The 23162-nt window shown below is 43.4% G+C and overlaps 2 protein-coding genes across 10 annotated transcripts in view; one reads left to right on the top strand and one right to left on the bottom strand.

Moving 5' to 3' along the window:
* PCSK7 (proprotein convertase subtilisin/kexin type 7) overlaps nt 1–5785 on the bottom strand; it is a 55345-nt gene extending 49560 nt beyond the window's left edge. Inside the window, exon 1 of the mRNA XM_033918968.1 lies at nt 5575–5785. The gene's annotated coding sequence lies outside the window, so the exon portion shown is untranslated. The remainder of the gene's footprint in view (nt 1–5574) is intronic.
* Nucleotides 5786–5829: 44 nt separating this feature from the next.
* Nucleotides 5830–23162, top strand: part of RNF214 (ring finger protein 214) — a 58170-nt gene continuing 40837 nt past the window's right edge. Inside the window, exons 1-10 of one of the 9 annotated variants that reach the window (XM_033918972.1) lie at nt 5852–5997; nt 11016–11116; nt 11379–11439; nt 12826–12975; nt 14831–15350; nt 16010–16066; nt 17928–18068; nt 18518–18657; nt 19183–19251; nt 21311–21407. In XM_033918972.1, the coding sequence (XP_033774863.1) occupies nt 12854–12975; nt 14831–15350; nt 16010–16066; nt 17928–18068; nt 18518–18657; nt 19183–19251; nt 21311–21407 (1146 nt within the window). In that variant the 5' untranslated portion in view covers nt 5852–5997; nt 11016–11116; nt 11379–11439; nt 12826–12853. Of the gene's footprint in view, nt 6099–10977; nt 11117–11378; nt 11440–12825; nt 12976–14830; nt 15351–16009; nt 16067–17927; nt 18069–18517; nt 18658–19182; nt 19252–21310; nt 21408–23162 lie in introns of those variants that run through there. The other 8 variants (XM_033918975.1, XM_033918974.1, XM_033918977.1 and 5 more) reach the window with 8 other exon arrangements.

Raw genomic sequence — 23162 nt, 5'->3', positions numbered from 1 at the left:
TGTCAGCGATCATTGCTAAACCAGTTTTGACTGTTTTAGTTGACGATCGCATTTGCCAACCCAATGCACAAAACAGCTTACCGTGTGTTTCCCCCCCCCCTCAATGGCCCATTCTCTGCAAACTAGCTATTTAATATTAAAGCCCCATGCAAACTACTTGAGTGACTGATGCACTAACATCACTTGACAATGCACAAGAAAAAAAGCGATCAAAAAAAGCTTCCCTGTCTTACCGGCACTTTTTTTAATGGGCACATATGCTGCGCATGTGTTACACATGCACAATATCTACCCCATAAAAAAAGAAGAAAAAGCACTTACCGATCCTGTTTAGTGCATTTAGCTCTAAGTGCTTTCAGAATCAGCCCTTATCACCCTTATCCATATTTGTTTACACATACGATTGAGTCAATCCTGTTATGTTAATTACTTTTTTATTTTACCATATTTTTCTGATGAAATAATCATGGGTGAGCCCAATGCAAATAAATCATGGCTGCGACTGGAAATTTCTGGCAATGCTACTTACAATACTTCGCTCGACTATGTTGGTGCCTTCCCTCCAAAGTTCTCTATGTTCAGAAAAAAAAAAAAAAAAAAAAGTGCGGTGGGATTCAGAGTCATCACACTCGGGATCAAAGGAGGAATGCACAAGTACTGAGGAGTCGGACCTAGGCCACTGGCATGCAATTAAGAGTAAATATCACTTTCTTTTTTTAAAGAAGCAAACCATGCAGATAAATGTTCCATTAAGGTTTTATCTATACATTTCTTGAAAATGGCCTTATTATCACTGTCTCAATCAAACACTGATGCCTCTGATGAAATGAGAGTTATTCAAAATACGGGGTTCGCCTGATCTATAATCTGAAAAAAAATCTGAACATATAACAAACACCTTACTTTAGGAAATTGCATTGGCTTCCAGTTGAAGCAAGAATTAGAGAGTTGCGTGGGGACAGAAATCCCACCCATCCCCGCCAGGATCCTCTCCGTCCTCACTCATCCCCGCCAGGATCCTCTCCGTCCCCACCCATCCCCGCAAGGATTACCTCCATCCCCGCCCGTCCCCATAAAAAGCAGCAATTACTTCTGACAGGATCATCAATTCCACAGTTTCTTTTGTGTTTGAGCTGCTGTTTTCCTTGTGGAATCTCTTTGGTGGAACCCTTTTTTTGTTTTCTGTTCAGGTAATTAACTTATAAACCCCCTCTTTTACTAAGGCTGACGTGTCCATTATATTATATGGACGAACCCTGCTTCCAAAGTCTTCCATCCCTGTGGGAGTCCCGTTGGCTAGAGGGGGGTCCCCGTGGGAATCCCGTGAGCCAGAAGGGGGTCCCCGTGGGAGTCCCGTGGGTTAGGGGGGGATTCCTGCGGGACCCGCAGGATTCCCGTGATCCCAGTTCCCGTGCAGACCTCTAATGAGAATATTTTTCAAATTTGCTTGTATTAGCTATAAGACACTGTTTGGTAATGCATCATGTTACATGCTGAAACATTTCAGACTTTCTGATACTGACCACTGTACCCATGGCTGTTCTTTATTCTCTTTTCCACCCTTAAAAGAATATATGTATAAAAGATTTCTTGAAAGAACTGTATCTTTCCAAGCTGGTAAATGGAGTAAAGCTTTAAGTGGTCTAACTGCGGCTTCTTATTCCTATGAAGACTTTAGGAAAAATGTTAAAACTTATCTCTTTGATAAATTTGTCTGACATTATTAATTATCCCCCCTCCTTTACTAACGCGTAGCGTGGAGCGGCGGTAACTGCTCCGACGCGCATAGAATTCCGATGAGTGTCGGAGCAGTTACCGCCGCTGCCAGCGCTAAAACCTGCGCTACGTGCTGCTACTGATGTATTATAGCTATGTTGTCCAGCTTCTCATTATTGTACGCCGCATAGAACTGAGAGGTACTGCGGTATGAAAATAAAATGTATCATTATTATTATTAATAAGAACACACAACAATTTGAGGATATGGGAAAGGCAATGTCAGGCTCCTTGTTGTAGGTATGATATATTAGTCATTTCACTACCTACGTATCAGCTTAATTTCTTCTATCTGCAAACAGAGGATATGACAAAGAAATGTTCTCTCAGGCTGCAATGGAACAGAATATTGGGTAACTCAGGACAATTATTAACCAAGAAATCTGTCTGTTGGATTAATGATTCATACGTGAAATCACTCTTTGGCATATTGTAATACCATTAGACAGCTCTTCCTCCCTTAAATATCCTTCCCAATGGAAAGGCTTCATTCATTTCAGCAGCCATTAAAGCATCAAACAGAATCCAGGATCCCAAACAGATATAGCTAGACAGCAAATTACACTAGTATATAAACCTTTCAAAAATGATGTTTTTCAAAACTGACTGATATTTCTGGTAGCAGAAATGACATCCCAGTCTGGGATTTGTCTTGGAGTGAAGTAACCTGGACTGAAAGAGAAGACACATCAGTGACTAACTTTAAGTCCAAATTAAAAACCTACCTGTTTAAGGACATTTTTAGGGCTCCTTTTATGAAGGTGCGCTAGCGGTTTTAGTGCTGCTCAAGAGGAGGCAGTAGTGGCTAGCACGCGGGGCTTTTTAGCGCATGCTATTCTGCGCGTTAAGGTTCTAACGCGCCTTCGTAAAAGGAGCCCTTAATATATAACCGTCTTACTAACGATGTGACACTCCTGAACGTTATTGGGGTAACAAAAAAACTGGATGGGGGAGAATCCCTGGACATCGTGTATTTAGACTTCAGTAAGGCTTTTGATAGTGTCCCACACCGTAGGTTATTGAACAAGATGAATACGATGGGCCTAGGAGAAACACTGACTGCATGGGTAGAAAACTGGCTTAGCGGCAGACTTCAAAGGGTGATGGTAAACGGTGTTCCCTCAAAAACGTCGGAAGTGACTAGTGGAGTGCCGCAGGGCTCGGTCTTGGGCCCAATACTATTTAATATCTTTGTAAGGGATCTGCCTCAGGGACTTTGAGGCAAAATTACATTATTCGCCGATGACGCTAAACTATGCAACGTTGTGGGCAGCGCAGCAGAACCCGACAGCACAACCGTGCCCGACACTATGGAGCAGGACCTACTTTTACTGGAACAATGGTCCAGTACTTGGCAACTGAATTTTAATGCCAAAAAATGTAAGGTAATGCACCTTAGTAGCGGAAATCCATGCAGAACATACACACTGAATGGTGAAAACCTAACAAGAACTGTAGTAGAACGGGACTTGGGAGTAATCATCTGGGAAGATATGAAAGCTGCCAATCAGGTGGAGAAAGCTTCAGCAAAGGCTAGACAAATGCTGGGTTGCATCAGAAGGAGCTTTATTAGCCGAAACCCTGAAGTTATACTGCCGTTATACAGATCCATGGTGAGACCTCACCTGGAGTATTGTGTTCAGTTTTGGAGGCCACATTATCAAAAGGATGTGAAGAGAATGGAGTCGATTCAGCGAATGGCCACCAGGATGGTCTCAGGACTTATAGACCTCCCATATGAGCAGGCTGCGCTTATATTCTCTCGCAGAGAAAGGGGGGACATGATAGAAACATTCAAATACATCACGGGCCACATTGAGGTGGAGGAAGAAATCTTTTTTCTTATGGGTCCCACGGCGACAAGAGGGCATCTGCTAAAACTCAGAGGGGGAAGATTTCATGGGGACACCAGGAAATACTTCTTCACCAAAAGGGTAATTGATCGATGAAATGGTCTTCCACGTCAGGTAATCGAGGCCAGTACCATGCTCGACTTCAAGGGACGATGGGACAGACAGGTGGGGTCGCTCCAGAGGAATGCTTAAAAGATGGATTCTCAAGGGAGGGAGGGTTCTTGAGTGTGCAGACTTGTTGGGCCGCTGGCCCTTTTCTGCTGTCATACTCTATGTTTCTATTGACTTACCTGACACCTGATCCCTCTCCTTGTGTTATTCCCATTTGTGCTTTCTGTTTTAAAGAATGTAGTTCTACCCGTTCCCAGTTTGTCTGTTTTGTCAAGTCTTTGTATGACAACCTTAAACTCTCGTATTTTGTATTTACAAATATATGTACTTTTTAACCTTTGGATGTACACTGCCTTCAAATTTGATTTGGCGATATAACAAAATTTTAATAAAACTTGAAACTTGATATCCCACTTTGTTTATATACGGTCTTATATCCTACCAAATCCTCCTAAGCAGAGTTTGAGGTGGGTTACAATAGCATAGTTGTAAATAGAATAAACGTATAATGTAAAGTTTAGAATAAATTCCTAACATGGACTTCTGATATTTTGGTTACAAACAGTATTTTCATTTACAGATATAGACATACAGTGCGGAGAAGGTGCAAGTGAGATGCCAGACCAGGGAAAGGAAGGAGGAGGGAGGGATTCCTGGCTAAGGTAGGGGGAGGGGAAGGAAAGACAGAGAGATGCCAGACCACAAAGAGAAGAGAAAGGAAAGAGGGGGGAGAGAGATGTCAGACTGTGGAAAGGAGAGGGGAAAGAAGGAAGACAGATGTCGACCATAAGAGCGGGAGGAGATGGTACACAGGGATGGAAGGGAAGGAGAGAAAGTGGGAGGGAGGACATAGTGCACAGGGATGGGAGGGGTGGAGAAGGGGAGAACAAGGGAGGAAATGGTGCATAGGGATGGGAGGAGTGGGGAAGGTAAGAAAATGGAAGAAATGCTGTTTATGGATAGATGGGAATAGGGGAAAAGAAAGAAGGAGAAAATGGTATACATAGATAGGAAGGGAAGACATAGAAATGTAAATAGATCTGAGGAGGAAGCAAAAAATGGAAGAAAGTTGAATATTAAAAGTTAATGCCAAAGATGGATGTAGAACAAAACACAAAAAAAACTCCTCTCATCAATACTGGACAAGTTTCTCAAATAATATCTTCATATAACATTTAAAGGCTTTTAAATATTTAAATGTGCTCATAAGCTCTTCAGCAAGGCGCCACAGCAACGGTACAATGTCGCTGGAAAGGTGCTTGAATTTTAATCATAACACATTGCATGGAGCAAGGATTCTTGCTTCTACTGGAGTAGCAAATGTTATGGCTCACAAAAGTAGGGGCTGGGGGGGGGGCAGAACAAGGCAGGTCCTGGGGCAGGGCCAAGTGTTCTCTTTTTTTTTAAGAGGAAATCTGGTAACCCTAATGAACTCCCCAACCCCTTACTTGTCATGTTTGTCTGTTTAGTAGATTGCAAGCTCTTCAGAGCAGGGACCATGTCTTGAATGTTCTAATGTACAGTGCTGTGAACATCTAGTAGCACTATAGAAATGATAAGCGGCAGTAACGTGATTAAATCTTGATTTACAGAATATGAGTTTGGCCGTGGTGTTCTGTTATCAGCAGTTTTTTTCATTAGGTTCACTGAAATTCCAGAAAGTAATGAATTGCAATAGTTAAGTAGCGACAGAATACTTGATTGTAATGCTGATGAAAATATATGATCTGACCCTTTTTAACCGATTCCTTGTGATCTTGGACAAGTCACTTAATCCTCCACTGTCTCAGGGGTCAGGGAAATACCTCCTGTATTTGAATGCAACTAAACTCACCTTGAGCTAGTGCTGAAAGCAAGCCATGAGCTAACTCCAAAAGCCCGGAGTCGGGAAATAATGTAGCACGGAAAGCTCTGCGTTCCTAGCTCGGTGTTCCAGACGGTCACTGCAGCGGAGGCGGTGCCTCCCCTCGTTTTCTCCCGGTTTCCCTCATGCCACTGAGCCTACCGAACTGCTCGCTTCCGGGTACCGGAAAGCCCTGACATCTACGCGAGTTCCTGGAACGATAGAGGGCGGATCCGAGGTAGCCATTCTCGCAGTGGTGGATGGAGCCATCAAGGGCGAGGTCATCCAGGGCAGCAGGGGGCGCTGCATCCGGCAGCCGTCGCTACGTTTGTGGATTGTCAGCCGGGAGCTTCCGTAGGTTACCGACCGCGGCTCTGGAGCGACTGGGTAGTGTCGGAGCCCGGGAAGGTTCAGGTCTGTTGTGCTGCGGTCCTTGAGATCCTGGTGTCTTCGTTTCAGGACATTTTCTTGGCATGACAGCTTCTATGTATATTATCCAAGTAATATGCAAAGTGGTAAAGGACAGGATTATAGAGGAGAAAATGAAAATGAAAGAATGGGCAGTATTGTTTCTGATCAGGCTACGATTGATAGTGCTTATTCTTTGGGGGAAATATTTTGATTTCAGTGCTAGTGCATCTCTTCTATATTTGACTTTTATCGCAATGCGGGAGAAAATAGATTTCTGTTTCCGCTTCTCCAGTGTTTGACAGCTTAAAGGTTTCCATATTGGTTTTGTCTGTAATGTATCTGATGTTGTTAATTATGCACTTAATTGTTGAAGGTGTTTCTGTGTTCTGTATTTGTGACCAAAGTGCCTCAAACAGTGCTTCCTTTTCATACCTAGAGTTATTGCTCTTTTCCCATGGCAGGTTTGCTCCATGTGATTGGTGTGTTGTGTGTGTTTGTGTTATTACAAAAAAAGCTTCTTTGATTTCTTACAAATTCCATTCTATGGGGGTCTTTTCACTAAGGTGTGCTGACCAATTTAGCGCACGCTAATAATTAGTGCAGTTAGGGGCTGATTCTATACATGGGCGTCCTACCACTGTCTAGCAATCAATTGGGATGCACATTAAAAAAAAAAAAAGAAACTCGAGGCAGGATGCCTATTCTGTAGGCATTTGTCAAGGGAGAAACCTCGGGACACTTTAAGCTCGCCCAAGGCTGGGCATGGGTGAGGTTTTGCCCAGAAGTGGCCTTGGGCGAGCTTAAGTGGCCCTAGGCGTCTCCCTAGGGCCGTGACAGATGCCTGAAATGTAGGCCATCAAAATGCTGGCTTACATTTCAAATAGATTTGACAGCTGAGCTGATTGTGGCAAGGGAATCCTGCTGCGATCAGCTAAGCAGCTGCAGCAGGAGACCCCCCCCACCCAAGTCCCGCCAAAATCGGCAGGAGGGATGCCCACTCCCTCCTGCCACTGAATCCCTATCTCCCCCCCCCCCATCAAAGCAGCCGGGTAGGAGGGATGCTCACTGCCCTGGAACCCCTACTCCCCCCCCTGTCGAAGCAGCCAGGCAGGGATGCCCACTCCCTTCTACCCCCTCCTCCTGTCAAAAACTGCCAGGAGGGATGCCCACTCCCTCCTGCTGTGAATCCCCGAACCTCTGATACCCCAAGGCTGCAGGTTCTCCCCGCTCCTGCCCCTCACCCCTGGTTTGAGAAAGTCCATCCAGAGGGATGCTTGCACCCTTTGGCCAGCAGGCCCACCACTCCAAAATGGTGGACCTTCCCCTTTCTGGTGCTTTCTGGTATGCACCAGAAGGGGCCTAAGGCCTTCTCATAGGAGGGGCCTTAGGCACCTGGGCCAATCAGAGTCTTAGGCCAGTGTAAGCATCCCTCCAGATAAGGGGTGGGGTGGGGAAGAATTGTCAGAGAGAGGGGGGTAAGGTTCATGGGGTATGGGGGAGTCTCGTGCCGCGATCACGTTATAGCAAGGGATCTGGCAGAATTCTCTAACCGGCGCCTGTGACATGGGCATCAGTTAGAAAATTGGGGCAGTTAGGTGTCTGTCTGTTAGAGTAGATGTGACTGTATAGGATGCCGGTGTGCGATTCTCAGCCGCTTCTTAGGCGGCTGCTGAGACCGGTGTCCTATACAGAATCTGCCCCCTAGTGCACGCTAAATACTAAGACATCCATTTTATCCTTATCGGCGTCTTAGCATTTAACACATGCTAATAATTAGCGCACCTTAGTTAAAGGACCCCTATTTGTGTTCTGCTTTTTGTTATTTCCCTCACAGATCTCGTAGTCTTGTCATTTTTTTGCCACTTGGGAGCATCTCAGGAAAAGATATTTTATCTTTGTGACAGGAGTAAGGGATGAGGCTTCATTATGTGAAGAAACTGGCTTGATGATATGATTGCTCTGCCAGTTTCTCCCTCTATTCTCAAGTCAAGTGAACTGGATATTCATTATTTCTCCTTTTCTAGAGGTTAATTTAATTAATTAATTTTAATTTTTTTAATAAATTTTTTAATTTAATTTTTTTTTTTTAAATTTATTTTTTTTGTATACCGCCATAACCAGGGAGTTCTAGGCGGTTCACAACAAATAGATGAATTACATACAGTGCGATTGAACAAGGAGGAACATAGCAAGGCAATCGAAAGGTCAAAACTTGTTTACATTGACAATTTGGGTGGGGTTAAGGGCTAATACAGAGCATATACAGTAAGTACTGTAAGAGAATACAACTGGATTTAAGAGAAGGGGGAACAGAGCATATTAGATGAGAGGGGGGGCAACAAGGAGAAGGTGGGAAGCGTTGAGGAGGGGGAGGGGAGGGTTAAGGATTTGCTCAGTTGCAAAGAAGGGATTTTGATCTGTTTTTCTATTTTTCTAGTGTGGCGAGGGGGAACGATTAATGCGGAAGAGGGGGGCATTAAGGATTTGGTCCATTGAAAAGTAGAGTTTTGAGCTTTTTTCTAAAGTGGAGGTATGAAGAGGCGTCAAGTATAATTTGGGCGAGCCATGAATTTAGTTTGGCCGCTTGAAAAGAGAAGGTTCGTTCGAGGAATCTTTTAAGATGACACGATTTCAGTGAGGGAAAAGCGAACATAGTTATTCTGCGGGAGCTCTTATTATTATAGTTTAGGTTGAAGTGGGGGTAAAGGTAGTCTGGTGACATACCAGATACGGTTTTGTAGCAGATGCAAGAGAACTTAAATAGGACCCTGGATTCGAATGGCAGCCAGTGCAACTTGTGGTAGAAAGGGGATATGTGTTCCCATTTCTTCAGGCCAAAGATAAGGCGGATGGCGGTATTTTGGACCAATCTCAGCTTCTTAGTGATTTTCTTGAAGGCGCCTAGATAAATGATGTTACAGTAGTCTAGGACACTAAGAATAGAAGCTTGGACCAGCAGACAAAAGGAGGTGTCGTCAAAGTATTTTTTAATGGTGTGGAGTTTCCAGAGCACTGAGATACTTTTCTTAAACACTAGGTCAGTGTGTTTCTCCAGTGTGAGATGCTTGTCTAAGGTGACTCCTAGTATTTTTAAGGATTGCTCAATACAGTAGTCTAGACCGTTAACATGTAGCGCAGTTTCCTTGATTTTGTCGTTTGGGGATACTAAGAAAAATTTAGTTTTTTCTGGGTTTAGCTTTAGTCTAAACGCTGTCATCCAGAGTTCGATCTGATTTAGGGTGAAAGATAGTGAGTTTAGAAGCTCTGAGGTAAGGTAAGAGAGCGGAATGATTATGGTGATGTCGTCCGCGTAGATGAAGAATTTGAGCTTTAAATTCTGCAGGAGGTTTCCTAGGGAGTCAAGGTAGATGTTAAATAGGGTGGGGGACAAGGGGGAGCCTTGTGGGACCCCGCAAGGGTTGTCCCAGCTGTAAGAGGTAGTGTCCTCCTTGAACACCTTGTAGGTTCTTGTTGTCAAGAATTCGTGGAACCAATTGAGAACGTGACCTGAGATTCCAATAGATAATAGACAGTCTAGTAGAGTGGCATGGTCAACCAAGTCAAAAGCGCTACTCAGATCGAGTTGCAATATTAGAGCGCTTGAGCCTAGGCTGAATAATTGATGAAGGTAATCAAGCAGAGAGGCTAAAATTGTTTCAGTGCTGTGACCTGACCGGAAACCAGATTGGTTGTCATGTAAGATATTGTGTTTTTCTAAGTATGTGTTGAGTTTGGTGTTTACTATTCCTTCTGCTATTTTGGTAGTCAGGGGGATATTGGCGATAGGTCTGAAGTTGGATGCAGTGTTAGTTGGCTCTTTAGTATTTTTCTTAATTGGTGTGATCATAATGTGCCCTTGTTCTACTGGGAACTTCCCAGAGGATAGAAGAGAGTTCATCCAAATCATCATTTTGGCCTTAAAATTGATTGGGGCTAATTTCATGATATTAGGAGGACAAGTATCTAGTCTGCAGTAGGAATTGGCATACTTATTGTAGTGTTTGCTAAAAGTTTGCCAGTCTATGGGTGAGAATGTATTCCAGAATAGGTCGGCTCTGGAATCGTCAGAGTCTAGTAGAATAGGGTAACACCAGTGGGGCTTGGTTGGGTCGGTGAGGGAGGATCTTAGTTTTTGTATTTTGGTGGTGAAGATATCAGCCATGCTGTTTGCAGTTAGAGTGGGCTCTTCGGGTGTGTCGATAAATGTTTCTATATTGTATAGATCATTTACCAGCTTGAAAAGGTTGCTACTGTTGGTTGAGATGTCGCCGATTTTGAGGGCATAGAAGTTTTTGCGTTTTTCTTTGGTCCGATTTTTGTAGATTTTTAATTTTTGTCTCCAGGCGATTCTGTGCTCTTGTGATCCTGATTTTAGCCAGAGTCTTTCTGTTTTTCTTAGGTCTCTCTTTAGCATTAGCAGTTCTGTGTCAAACCAGCCCTCTAGGTTTTTAAGTCTCTTTCTGCGTGTTTTAATGGGAGCCATTTTATTTAAGATATTGGTGCTGTCATCAATCCAGGAGTTCATAAATTGATCGGTTTGTTCGTTTTGATCTGATATAATCTCATAGTGAGACCAAAATTCTACGGGATTTATTTTACCCCTGCTAGTGTGGAATTTTTTATTTCTCGTTTTTGGGTTATTATTTGTTGGGCTTGTAGTTTTTAGTTGGGAATCGAGTTCAAAATTGCAAAGACTGTGATCCGACCATAATGAGTCAGTCCAGTGTTCATGTTTCCAGAATATTTTGGGGTTGAGTGGCTCCCTAGAGGAGAAAGTAACTAAATCTAATTGATGGCCTCTTTGGTGGGTTTTAACTGGGGTAGGTATGAGGTACCCTAGTGAAGAGATGAGTGACCAGAGTTCTGTGGTTTCGGGTTGGTCTATTTTTTTCAGGTGGGATTAGCACTGTAATTTAATTTATTTGTGGAATGCTCTTTGTGCAGTATGTGCTGTCTCAGCTTCACCCTTACCTTGAATTTGCAGGGATGAACTGCTTCTATTGGATTTATTTTACTTTCAGACTATGGAGTTGGAATCAAAGTCTGATACCATACTCACAGATGCATCTGGATCCTGTCCTGGACCTACTCCGGAAGAAGGCCTAAGTGACCTGCACATTAGGTAACACCAGTGGCGTACCTAGTGTATTTGACACCCGGGGCTGATCATTTTTTAACACCCCCTCCTAGATATGAAAAAGGTATTTTTAGCAATAATCCATGAGCCACACAAGGGTATACCTAGGAAAATGCAGTATCTTAAACATTTCTGTGAGCACTAGAACATCAATACGCCCATTGTAAAACTAAACAAGCCAGATTAGTACAGATCGATCCTGCATAGTCAATGCTAACAGAAAATCATGTCTCTTTTATACACACAGAACAAAGATACACCCTCGCCCAGTAAGGAAAAAGTAATCACAAACTGAAAATGGAATAAAGGTAGCAGATATAAATTTGAAAAAACTGTCAAATAAGAGTCACCACTTTACAAATTAACAAACAGAAGTAAAAAAATAGAAAATAAGATAATATAATTTTATTGGACTAATAGCATTCAAAGGCCAAAACCTCCTTCCTCAAGTCAGTACATTATTATGCTATTATGGTATCCTGTCCTGAACTGACCTGAGGAAGAGGGTTTTGGGCTCCGAAAGTTAGTAAAAAAAAAAAAAGTATTACAATTAGTCCAATAAAAAGATCACCTTATCTCTGTTTTCTGTTTGTAAACGTTTATCTACACAGCTACAATACTACTTTTATCCTAAAGCAAAAAAAAAAAAAATCTACCTTTGTCTTCTCTGGTTTCTGCTTTCCTCATCTTCTCTTCAGTGTTCCTTTCAACCAGAGTCTGCCCTCTTTCTCTGCTCTTTCCATCCACCCTCTCCTCTCCTTTCCATCCTGTATTTTTCCTCTCTTCCTCTTTCTATGCCCCTTCCATATATTGTCTCAGTCCTCTCCCCCTTTAATTCAGCACTTGCCATTCTTCCATCCAGCCTGAGCCACCCTCTTACCTTTTCATATGATTCATTCTAGCTTCACCCCTCTCCATTTTTATTTCTCCTCTCTGTCTCCACCCCATGCTCTGTCATCTCTCTCCTCTTCTTTCCTCTATTCCCTCCCTCCATCTGACATCTCTGTGTTTTTCCCTTCTCCCCCCCCCGCTCCCCCTCGGTTTGGCATCTGTCTTCTCTCCTTTCCTCCCCACAGGTCTAGTATCTCTATCTTCTTCCCTTCTATCTCTCCCTCACTCCCCATGCTCTGATATCTCTCTCCTCTCTTTCCCTTCCATCTCTCCCTTTCCCACTCCATGCTCTGGTATTTCTCTCCCCTTTTCTTGCCTGGTCCTGGTCCGCCCCCTCCAATTTGACAGCTTTCTCCCTTATCCCTGGAGTGCTGCATATCTCTCGTCCCCTCCCCATTAGATATGGTATTTCTGTCCTCTTCTCCCCCCCCCCCCCCAGGATGGGTACCTCTCTCTCTTTTCTCCTTCCAGCAGGCTGCTGCTTACAATCTTCAGGCTGCTGGCAGCATTAGTCAGCTAAACACACTGCCTTCAGTGACCTCAGAAGCTTTCCCTCTGCTTCAGCTTCTTGTCCCTATAGAGGCAGGACGCTTCAGAGGGAAGCTTCTGGGCTGTCAAAGGCAGCATATTAGTTCACTGACACTGCCAGAGTCCTGAAGATTGTAGGCTTCTACATAGGGAAGGGAATGGAGCACACTTTTATGATCTGCACCTGGGGCGGACCGCTGGGTAACACATGTAATTTATTAGCTTTTAGAATGGTTTTGGTGATTGTTTCCCCTGCTGCTTTCCATATTTTCTAGCATTCACCATAATGCAGTAACATAGTAAATGAGGACAAAGAAAAAAGAACGATTGACCTATCCAAGCTGTCCTGTCATGTCTATATTGCAAGGATATTTTCCAACTGCTAGCCATAGAAGCCTGCCTCTAGAATATAATTTCTTATTCAAGTAAGTTGTTGGAGGTTTTTTGTTTTCTTTCTTTGTGGCATTTTACCTTCCTGGGATTTCATATGTAATCCAGTAGCCAGAGCCCCACCCCCACCCTCCTCGTTTTACATCCAGATTTTAAACAGTAGTAGTTTAAATCTAAACCACACTAGTAATGCCTCTATAGAAGCTGTTACTTGAACACCTAGCGTTTTAGATCCTGCTTGGCCTTGCTACCATTGATCTGCTGATACTGTCCAGATTCATTTCTAGGGCATTGTGACCTGTTAATAACCAGCCTGGCTACCACATGGCCTTCACTCTCATTTGGTTGCGCTTATTTTCAGCACCCTCTCTCTTATTTTTATCACTTCTTCCATTGTTTTGCAATACTACAGGCTTCCAAAAATGTTTCCCTCCTAGAACAAAACAGCAGATGGGGACTATTGAATCCATCCAATCTGCCCACCTCGATCTTGGTTCAATATTACAGACCCCACTTTTCTCTCCACTCTTCATCTATGTTTATCCCATTTTTAGGGCTACATTGGAGGGTTTAGTGACTTGTTCAAGATCACAAGGAGCAGCAGTGAGATTTGAGCCCTCTGCTCCAATCATTAGGCTAATCTTCCACTCCACAATTTCTTGAGTTCTGTTTAATGTTTGTCTTCATTACCACAACTAATTCAGTCTTCTTGTTTCTAGTAGTCTCCAAGGAGGGGGGGGGGTGTCTTGGTTGAAGCTGATTGCTTCCTATCGCTGTCTTTTAGAGCAAGTTCTATTTCCTCCCCTTGCTGACTTAACATTTTCAGCTTGGAAATCTTGTTTTCTTTCAAGGAACTTTTTAAGTTTCATTTCATATTTTATGGGTCCTCAGTGACATTCGGGCATCTTTGGGACATCTCTTTAATTCATGTGCCAGCCCCATACAGTAGACCTAAGAGTGTCTGGACATTTTTTAAACCCTGGTTCTCTATCCAACATTGGAAAAAGTTGTGCTACCAAGTTGAACTCAGTCTTGAGAAGGTTATAAATCTTTTTTAAAAGATGGAAGCTAATGTCAACCAAGTGTGATCACAGACCAAAATAGGACTAACAGTTACTCGTACAGGAAGGAAAACAGAAATGCCCATATAGGCTTAGCAAGCTCTTCTAGAGCTGGACTGACTCAGCTCTGTCCATGTTGATTTCAGCACATGTGTGGCTCTAGTGATTCTTGCTTGTCTGACAAAAATACAATTTTTCTCAGATATTAGATCTTGGTTTCTTCATAGAATACTCAATAATGATGTTGCTCTTTCCTCTAGGCCAGGGGTGGGTAACCTTGGTCCTCAAGGGTGCAATCCAGTTGGGTTTTCAGGATTTCCACAATGAATATGTATGCAATCTTTTTTGCATGCACTGCCTCTGTTATATGTAAATAGATCTCATGCATATTCGTTAGGGAAATCCTGAAAATCTGACAGGGTTGTGGCCTCACACACTGAGGTTGCCAACCCCTGCTCTGCTTTTCTAACTCCATATTATAGCTGAGTTTTAACTTCACCACAATATCATGATGCAAAATCAGAAAAGCCTAGGGCAGTGGTAGGCAATTCCAGTCCTCGAGAGCCGGAGCCAGGTCAGGTTTTCAGGATATCCACAATAAATATGCATGAGATAGATTTGCATCTCAAGGAGGAAGTGCATGCAAATCCATCTTATACATATTCATTGTAGATATCTTGAAAACCTGACCTGGCTCCGGCTCTCGAGGACCGGAATTGCCTACCCCTGGTAGGGTAAAGCACAGATATTCTTGTAAAGTTTGCTAAGTTGTTTGTACATGTACTGTGAATATGCAACATCTTTTTTTCTTTTTCTATTTTTTGAGCAGAGAAGACTCATCATCGGTGGCAGAAGATCAGAGATCACCAGCTGATAGTCACACAGATAAGAAACTTACAGGTGTCCCTTCAGAAGAGATGCATGCAGAATTGGAAAGAGAAACTTGTGTGCCATTTGTTGATGGGCAAGTGATACTGGAATCAGACTCTCTGCTTTTGGATTCAGATCAATCCTATGAATCCTGCACAGAAGACTTTAACCTCTCAGACCCCAAGAGGTTGTCACCAGCAGAAAAGACTGAGCTGACTGTTTGTCAGTCCCTGGCTTTCCAGCATTTACAGACCACAGCTGTGCTCAGCAAGGATTGCATGGGCAACTCGGACACGCTCAGTATTTGCTCAGTCAAAGAGCCAGAGAAGACGCTAGAACCAGGAAGACCAGATTCCACATATATACCAGTGGGTGGTGAGAATGGGTTCACAGATGACAGAGGGAAGCAGAAATCGGACCCCAGCAGCCCTGATCCACCCAAAGTACCCACGAAGATGCTGCAGAATGCCATAGTGCAGGTGGAGTATCATAAAGTGCTACATTTTCTGAAGCTCAGTTCATTTCTTTTTGATAATTTTGAAACTGATAACATCTATGTAATTTTTGATCCACTTGTACCTGTTCTACTCAGCTCAGGATTTTGTAGACTTCAATCATATCTCTCCTTAGCCGTCTTTTTTTCCAAGCTGAAGAGCCCTAACCTTTTTAGTCTTTCCTCATACAAGAGGAGTTCCTTCCCCTTTATCATCTTGGTCGCTCTTCTTTGAACCTTTTCTAGCACCGCTATTTCTTTCTTGAGATAAGGAGACCAGAATTGAATTCAAATACTCCAGATGAGGTTGCACCATGGAGCAATACAGAGACATTATAACATTCTTAGTCTTGTTAACCATACTGAAAAAGAAAATGTAAATAATTCCAAAACAGCCCTTCTTTTTTCTTTCAGTATTATAATTACTTTCAGCTGGTTCAGATTCCCTTAAAACTAAATGTCCCAGTGGACTATGTACCAGGGTGTTATCAGTTTTTCTTTGGCTTTTGAGTTCCTTCTATTGTCAAACTGCCCAAAATTCTACAAAAGAAATTGTTTGTTTATTTTCTTACATTCAGAATTTTCTCAAGTCTAGTGTCTGTTGCCTCTTTTCATAACAGTATTGGTTACTTTTTTTGCCCTCAGACTGACTTTGAGACCAGGCATGTTGAAGTTAACACTGAGGACAGTGAGAAGAATTTGGTGAGTAAAAGGCCCAAGGGGCATAGCAAGTGTTTACTTTAACGTATATTGTAAATATCAAATCTGGCAGGGTTGCCTGTCCCTATCATTGGCCACCTCGGGGACATGCATGATGGCTTCTGCAGAGCTGGAGGCAGAGGCAGGTTGTACTCTCGATTGCTGTTAATTCTTTCTCAGATTCTTGCATCATTTGTCATGCCTTGAGATCATCTTTACCATTGCTGTTTGCGCATTTACAAGCAAAGCTCACTGCAAGTTGAATATTGGTGCAAAGTACAGTGGAACAAGAAGAGGCTGACCCCAGCATTTTGGCAGGGGTAGAAAAGGAGCTAACAGATACAAAAACAGTCTGACACAGTATGGCATGCAGTAAAAAAGTTTATTTAAGATCTGTATGACCTGATGTGGCCACATTTTGGCTTTCACCTGCATCAGGGGTACAAAAGTCTAGCAATAAATAGATTACAAAATTATTATAAGATTAAAATATTAATTAAAACTAACATACATGTATAAATTAAAATTGTTAAGCAAAAATCTGAGGAACAAAAGGAAAACCAAACTTGTTAATAAATATGTATGTGCTCTCCTATTTCAAAAGCTCACCATATATTTTGGCTTTTTGGAAATCAATATGGGGCCAAATAAATTGTTTGTTGGAAAATCCAGTGGCATTGTCCTATGATACCGTGTTATTTGGTATAACAATGAGGGCTTAACTATAGTTTTTGGTAGAATTCCTTGTGTCATATGTATAAAATGGAAAGAACATTAGACATTCAGAAAGGGAATTTCAAGAACTTTCAGGAGACTTGGGAGCCATTAGCAAATTATTGTTTTCCCCTTTAAACATTCACATCCGGGAGGGGGAAAGAGGGGGGTCTGGTATGATAATTAATTTTGGTATATTGATATGGGGTTTATTATAGATATTTTATGTGTTGGACATTGTGATTGTTTGAGGGGAGGGGGATTAATTCTGAAATGGATATTAATAGAATATTAAGTGTGATATTTGAGTATAAAATGTTGTATTTACTGTTACACTTATTGAAAGTTTTGAAAATAATGAAGAATTTGAAAAAAAAAAAAAGCTCACCAGGAACAATAACTATGTCAGTATGCACTGGCAGTGAGACAAACTAAATGCCATATCTTAGGAGGAAAAAGCCACAGATAATAAAATGCTAAAAGCTTGTGATTGCTTATGTTAGGGTAAAAAAAACCCTGTTTTAGTAATTTATTCCCAAAAGAATGTGAGCTTTATCTCATTTGTTATGCTTTTACCCAGAGGCCTGTATTATTGCAGAGCTATTGTCAGGAAACTGAGATCCAGAGCCCCTGATCTCCGTTCACAAGCAATGTTCCCAAACATGACAAAGGAAACCAGCAATGATCTTAAAGATCATTGGCATTAAAAAAAACAACAACCTCCTAAGTGGAAATAATAAGGAAAAATGCTTCTCAATATACTCGAGCCAAAAATAGAGACTTATCTTGATTGGCATACACTGCCTCATTGTATGCAAACCTCTTTCATGCATTTTCATCGTAGAGATCCTGAAAACCTGGCTGCCAAGGTGATACTCTAGGACCGACTTAGGAAACAGTGGTCTAAGAATAAAGCTGGTTTGCATACCTAGGGCCCCTTTTACAAAGCCGTGGCAAATGCACAGAAGCGCATAGAAATTGAGTGGGCTTCGTTGCATTTACCATGACACCATCACTACCATGACTTTGTGAAAGGGGTCCTTAGTTACCCTAATAACACAAGCTGTTTGCAGCCTTAGTGGAGCCCCACTTTAGCTTGTTATATTAAGTGCTGGGGAATGCCTCAATCTGACTCCTTTTTACCCTGCAGGAAAAGATGATGTTGGAGAGGACAAAACTTAAAGAGAGTTACCAAGAAGTGCTGGATAAGCAGAGGCAGGTGGAAAACCAGCTTCAGGTGCAACTCCGGCAGCTTCAGCAGAGGCAGGAGGAAGAGAGAAAGCATCATCAGGTACAGGGAGAATGAGTGTTCGTAGGTATAGCCAGGGGACCAGGTGAGTATTTTTTGATCATTTGCTGTGGCGTTATGCATATGTGTTAATTTGTTGGTATATGACTATGCATGGCATGCTACATAATGAGCAGATAGAGAGTAATGAATCGCATTTATACAATGTTCCTTTCCGTGAGAGCTTACAGTCACAGTTTGGGTACAGAGGGATTGCAGATTGAACCCTAAGTCTTTCACTCAGAGGCCGCATTGCCAATCACTAGATTTAACTAAAAATTATAAAGCGGAAATACAGTTTTTGAAAGGAAAGCTGATAGAGATGTCTTTGGAGAGTTTAGTTCTAGAAAATATTTGCTAGTGTGAAATGATATGGTAGGCTGAGCTCTAGAAATAGGCCCTCGGGGTAATGTGTTCCTCAGTAACGCTCAACCTTGGTGGCCTCTCCTTAGGAGATCCTGAAAGCGATCCAGGACGTGACAGTTAAACGGGAAGAAACCAAGAAAAGAATGGAGAAGGAGAAGCGGGAATTCAACCAGAGGGAGCAGGAGTTGAAAGCAGAGGTCAAGATGCTCCAGGAGAAAGGCACAAGGTGTTCTGCTAGGGGAAGGCATTTAGTAGCATTTTAAATGCTAAGTAAGTGGAAGTAGCACTCAAAGGAGCTGCAGCTTGTTCTCGTCTCCAAAGGTGCTTCCATATGCTGGTTCAATGTAAGAGAAAATGAAATTTACTAGATGCCGTGCTGTGGAGAGATGGATGGGAGGGAATAAGGGGGAGAATTAATCATTAGAAAAATGTCTACATGCTATCGAGATTCAGTGCAGCACTGATCCTGATCCCTAACCACTGGGTGCAATGAGTTGCTGTAACAGAGACACTGAAAACATCAGAATGTTTAAAACTTATCACGTTCATTCTCTCACTCTCTCTCACTTTCTTTCCTAGAACCTGTTCTCTTGTTTTCAGACCTTGCTACATTTGTCTGTTTCTTGCATATATAATAATAATAATAACTTTATTTTTCTATACCGCCATAATCTTGCGACTTCTAGGCGGTTCACAGTGAAGAATAGCTGTACAAACAGCGATTGCTCCTCTATTGGTCTTTCTCTTTCAGATTACAGACGGAACAGGAGGAAAAAGAGAATAAAATAGTCTGTCTGACTGCTGAACAGTCGGAGGAAAAGTAAGCCTGTCTGGTTACATAATACTATGCTGCACTCCCCCCCCTTCTCTTTTCAGTAAATGGAAACTATGTTGACATTTTGAAGAGATGTGAGTGAAGTACAGTGGTACCTCGGTTTACGAGTGCACCAGTTTGCGAGTGTTTTGCAAGACGAGCAAAACATTCGCAAACTTGGTGCCTCGTAAACCGAGCTTGCCTCGCTGTACGAGCGCCCCCCCCCCCCCGGCGATCCGGCATCCCCCCCGCTCGCATTGCCCCCCCCCCTCCACCGCGATCCTACTTCTCCCCCCCCGAGCAGTCAATGACACCCTTTACCCGACTTGGCACCAGTGCCGGTGCCCGATGATCCTCCCTCTTCTGACGCGGCCTGGGCTGGGCTGGGCTGGGCGGTGCGTTGGAGATCCTCCTTCTTCTGGTCTGGGCTGGGCTGGACTGGCTTTGAGCATTTGCGCATGCTCAAAGCCTTCTGGTCTCACTCTCAATCTCGGAGAGAGCGAGACCAGAAGGCTTTGAGCATGCGCAAATGCTCAAAGCCAGTCCAGCCCAGCCCAGAAGAAGGAGGATCTCCGATGCACCGCCCAGCCCAGGCCGTGCCAGAAGAGGGAGGATCTTCGGGCACCGGCACTGGTGCTAAGTCGGGTAAAGGGTGTCATTGACTGCTCGGGAGGGGGGAAAGTAGGATCGCGGTGGAGGGGGGGGCAACGCGAGCGGGGGGGATGCTGGTTCGCAGGGGAGGGGGAAGCTGGATCGCGGGGAGGGGTTTTGAACAGCATCGGATTCCTCAAGGGGGGGGAGAATGGAGTAGCGCCGGTAGCCTCGTGGAGGGGGGGGAGGAGGTGGAACCAATCAAAGCAGTTTCCCTTACTTCCTATGGGGAAACTTGCTTTGATATACGAGCAATTTGGTTTACGAGCATGCTTCTGGAACGAATTATGCTCGTAAACCAAGGTTCCACTGTATATATTTTGATGTGGAGAATTTAAGGTGTCTAAATTTTTTTATTTTTAAAAACTTTTTTTACAATTACTTGGGGCTCTTTTTACTAAGGTGTGCTAGCGTTTTTAGCGCATGCAGAAGATTAGCGCGTGCTAATCCCGCGCTGTGCGGCTAGAACTAATGCCAGCTCAATGCTGGCATTAGTGTTTAGCGCGCATGGCATTGTAGCACGTGCTATTCTGCGCGTTAATGCCCTAAAGCAGCTTAGTAAAAGGAGCCCTTGGTGAATTGTAAAGGATAAGGAGAATAATAAAATTAAAAAAGGAAAAGAAAATTCTATAGAGGAAGAAAATTATCCTGAAGTCCGCAATAATGGCAAAGTATCAAGAGAATAAGGAGATATGAGAAGCAATACTAATACAGATAACTAAGAAATCCTACATAGCTAAAGGTACAAGAAAACAGGGCAAACAATCCACAAGATCCAATATGGCAGTAGAAAGCAGCAAATTAGGGGCTCAAATATTGCCAAGTGGTGCACAAAAGTCACCTTACCATCTTGGCTAGAGCAACTCTTTCCAAAAGTTGGCATTCCAACAGCTGCCACTGTTGGAAAGCTGTGTGAGGCTGCCGTCTTTTAGAGAGAGTTGCCTATCATAAAGAATAGTTTTGAAGAAAACATTCCAGATCCAGATCCATTTTCTACTGTCCTAGCTAAAGGCACAGACAAATAATACAATGGAGAATTATGGGGCATAATAAAGGATCCTAGTCAAGGGATCCATGGTCATTCTTTTAGCTAACAAAAATGCTGATAATTAAGAAGGTACAAAGAATACTTATTTCTGAGATTGATATTTGATTATACACTTGCAGGAGAATTTTAAGAAGAAAAGTGAAGTTGCACCTGTCTACAGGTGTTCTCTGTAGACAGAAGGAGAATGCAGCCACACTTAATGCTGCAAGGTGGCTGCACATGCCTAGTAGTTCCACGTGACAGGCTCAGTCCAGGGACTTCACCATCAAGTGGGGCTGCATTACCCTGCTTGTCTATCAGAGAATTAGAGTTTTGTTGATGGTGTGTGTACGATGCTTTACAGTCCTGGGCCTCTTTCTTTTCTAGAGAGGTCTTGGAGCAAGAACTGAAAGAGCTGAAGAAGCAGCACAGTGACATTAACCAAAGTGTTTTGGAGGAGACAGAGAGGGCTCTGAAAGCTGAGGTGAGGAAATTTGTAGTTGGGATTTTTTGCTTAATTACTAAACATGGATTGGAATCCTCAAGTGCTGGAGCAGTCTAGAGAGAGGAAACTGAAATGGTGCAAGATTTTGCATCAAAAAACCAAATCCATAACCCATGAGGAAAAATCTTGAGAACCTAAATACAGTGGAATCTCAGTTAACTGGTATTCAAATAACTGGCACTCTCAACCAACTGGAAAAAAAATTGTCAGCAAAAAAAAAGTCTCATGTGCTCCTTAGACAATGTCCAAAGCGGTGCTCCTAACCCTAACAACCCCCACCCCCCTTCCCTCCAACCCCAGAGGCATCAGCAGCAGCCATAAATCTCCCTTCCTCCATTCCCGAAGCAGCAGGCACTCAGTCCTGACAACCCCCATCCCGCCTTCCCTCCATTCCTGAAGCAGTAGAGCCGGTCCTGACAACTCTCTCTCCCTCCCTTCGTCACTTACCCGAAGCTGTAGTGGCAGCTGGCAAACAGAGGAAGCACCGGTAAACATGTAGTTTACTGGTGCTTCCTGTGCTTGCTGGCTGCTGCTACAGCTTCGGGTGAGTGAGGAAGGGAAGGAGGGGGAGTTGTCAGGACTGGCTCTACTGTTTTTGGGAACGGAGTGGGGGCTGAGTTGTCAAGACTGGCTCTGCTGCTTTGGTAAGGGAGGAAGGGAGTGGGGGGAAAAGGGGGGGGAAAGAGAAAGTGGCCCAGAAAGAAGGGAATAACAGATTCTGGATCTACAAGTGGAGGTGGGGAGATGATAGAGTGAGGTGGGAGGGGAGACAAAACTATTTTAACAGGTGCTCTCAAATAATCAGAAACTACAGTTATCCTGCATCCACCAATCCCCATGGATGTCAGATAACTGAGATTCTAATATATGAATATCCCAGAGGAAAGAGAGAGAGATGATGAAGCTCATTTTCTTTTTTTTTTAATTCTTTATTCAGTTTTAACTCTTGCAACAAGTGTACAAAATTCAATCAAATAATTCATACAAATCACTTGACATTCTAACAATTATTGTCAAATGCATATAAAAAAGACCCCTCCCCCACCCATCCCATTCATCAGGAATAAACCCATTAAATCACATAACATACCTCCCCATCCCCACATTAAATATAGTCCTATGTAATAAAAAGGTGTCCAAGGTGTCTAATCATTAGAATATGCAATCAATGGCCCCCAAATCTTTTTGAAACTATTATAATTTCCTTGCTGTATAGCAAGCACTCTCTCCATTTTATAAATATGACAAACTGAATTCCACCAAAAGGTATAATTAAATTTAGTACAGTGGTGCCTCGCATAACGGACGCCTCGCACAGCGAACGCTGCGCACAACGAACTTTATGTCTTGATCCGTACAACGAACTTCGTTTCACACAACGAAGTCGCCCGAGCTGCATCCTTCCGCGCAGGCACTGCGCTTAACTGCCCTCTCTCCGCCTGGTTCCCTCTTGCCCCCCCGACTCCCCGACACGATCGGGGCAAAAAGGAGCCCAAGCCCTCTTGCCCCGCCGATTCCCCAACTCCCCACACAATATCGGGCCAGGAGGGAGCCCAAGTCCTCCTGGCCACGGCGACCCCCTAACCCCACCCTGCACTACATTACGGGCAGGAGGGATCCCAGGCCCTCCTGCCCTCGACGCAAACCCCCCCTCCCCCCAACGACCGCCCCCCCCCAAGAACCTCCGACCGCCCCCCCAGCCGACCCGCGACCCCCCTGGCCGACCCCCACGAC

Source organism: Geotrypetes seraphini, chromosome 13 (assembly GCF_902459505.1).
Source record: "Geotrypetes seraphini chromosome 13, aGeoSer1.1, whole genome shotgun sequence".
Taxonomy (NCBI): domain Eukaryota; kingdom Metazoa; phylum Chordata; class Amphibia; order Gymnophiona; family Dermophiidae; genus Geotrypetes; species Geotrypetes seraphini.
Note: the sequence above shows the minus strand (reverse complement) of the source record. Positions and strands in the feature narration are given on the sequence as shown.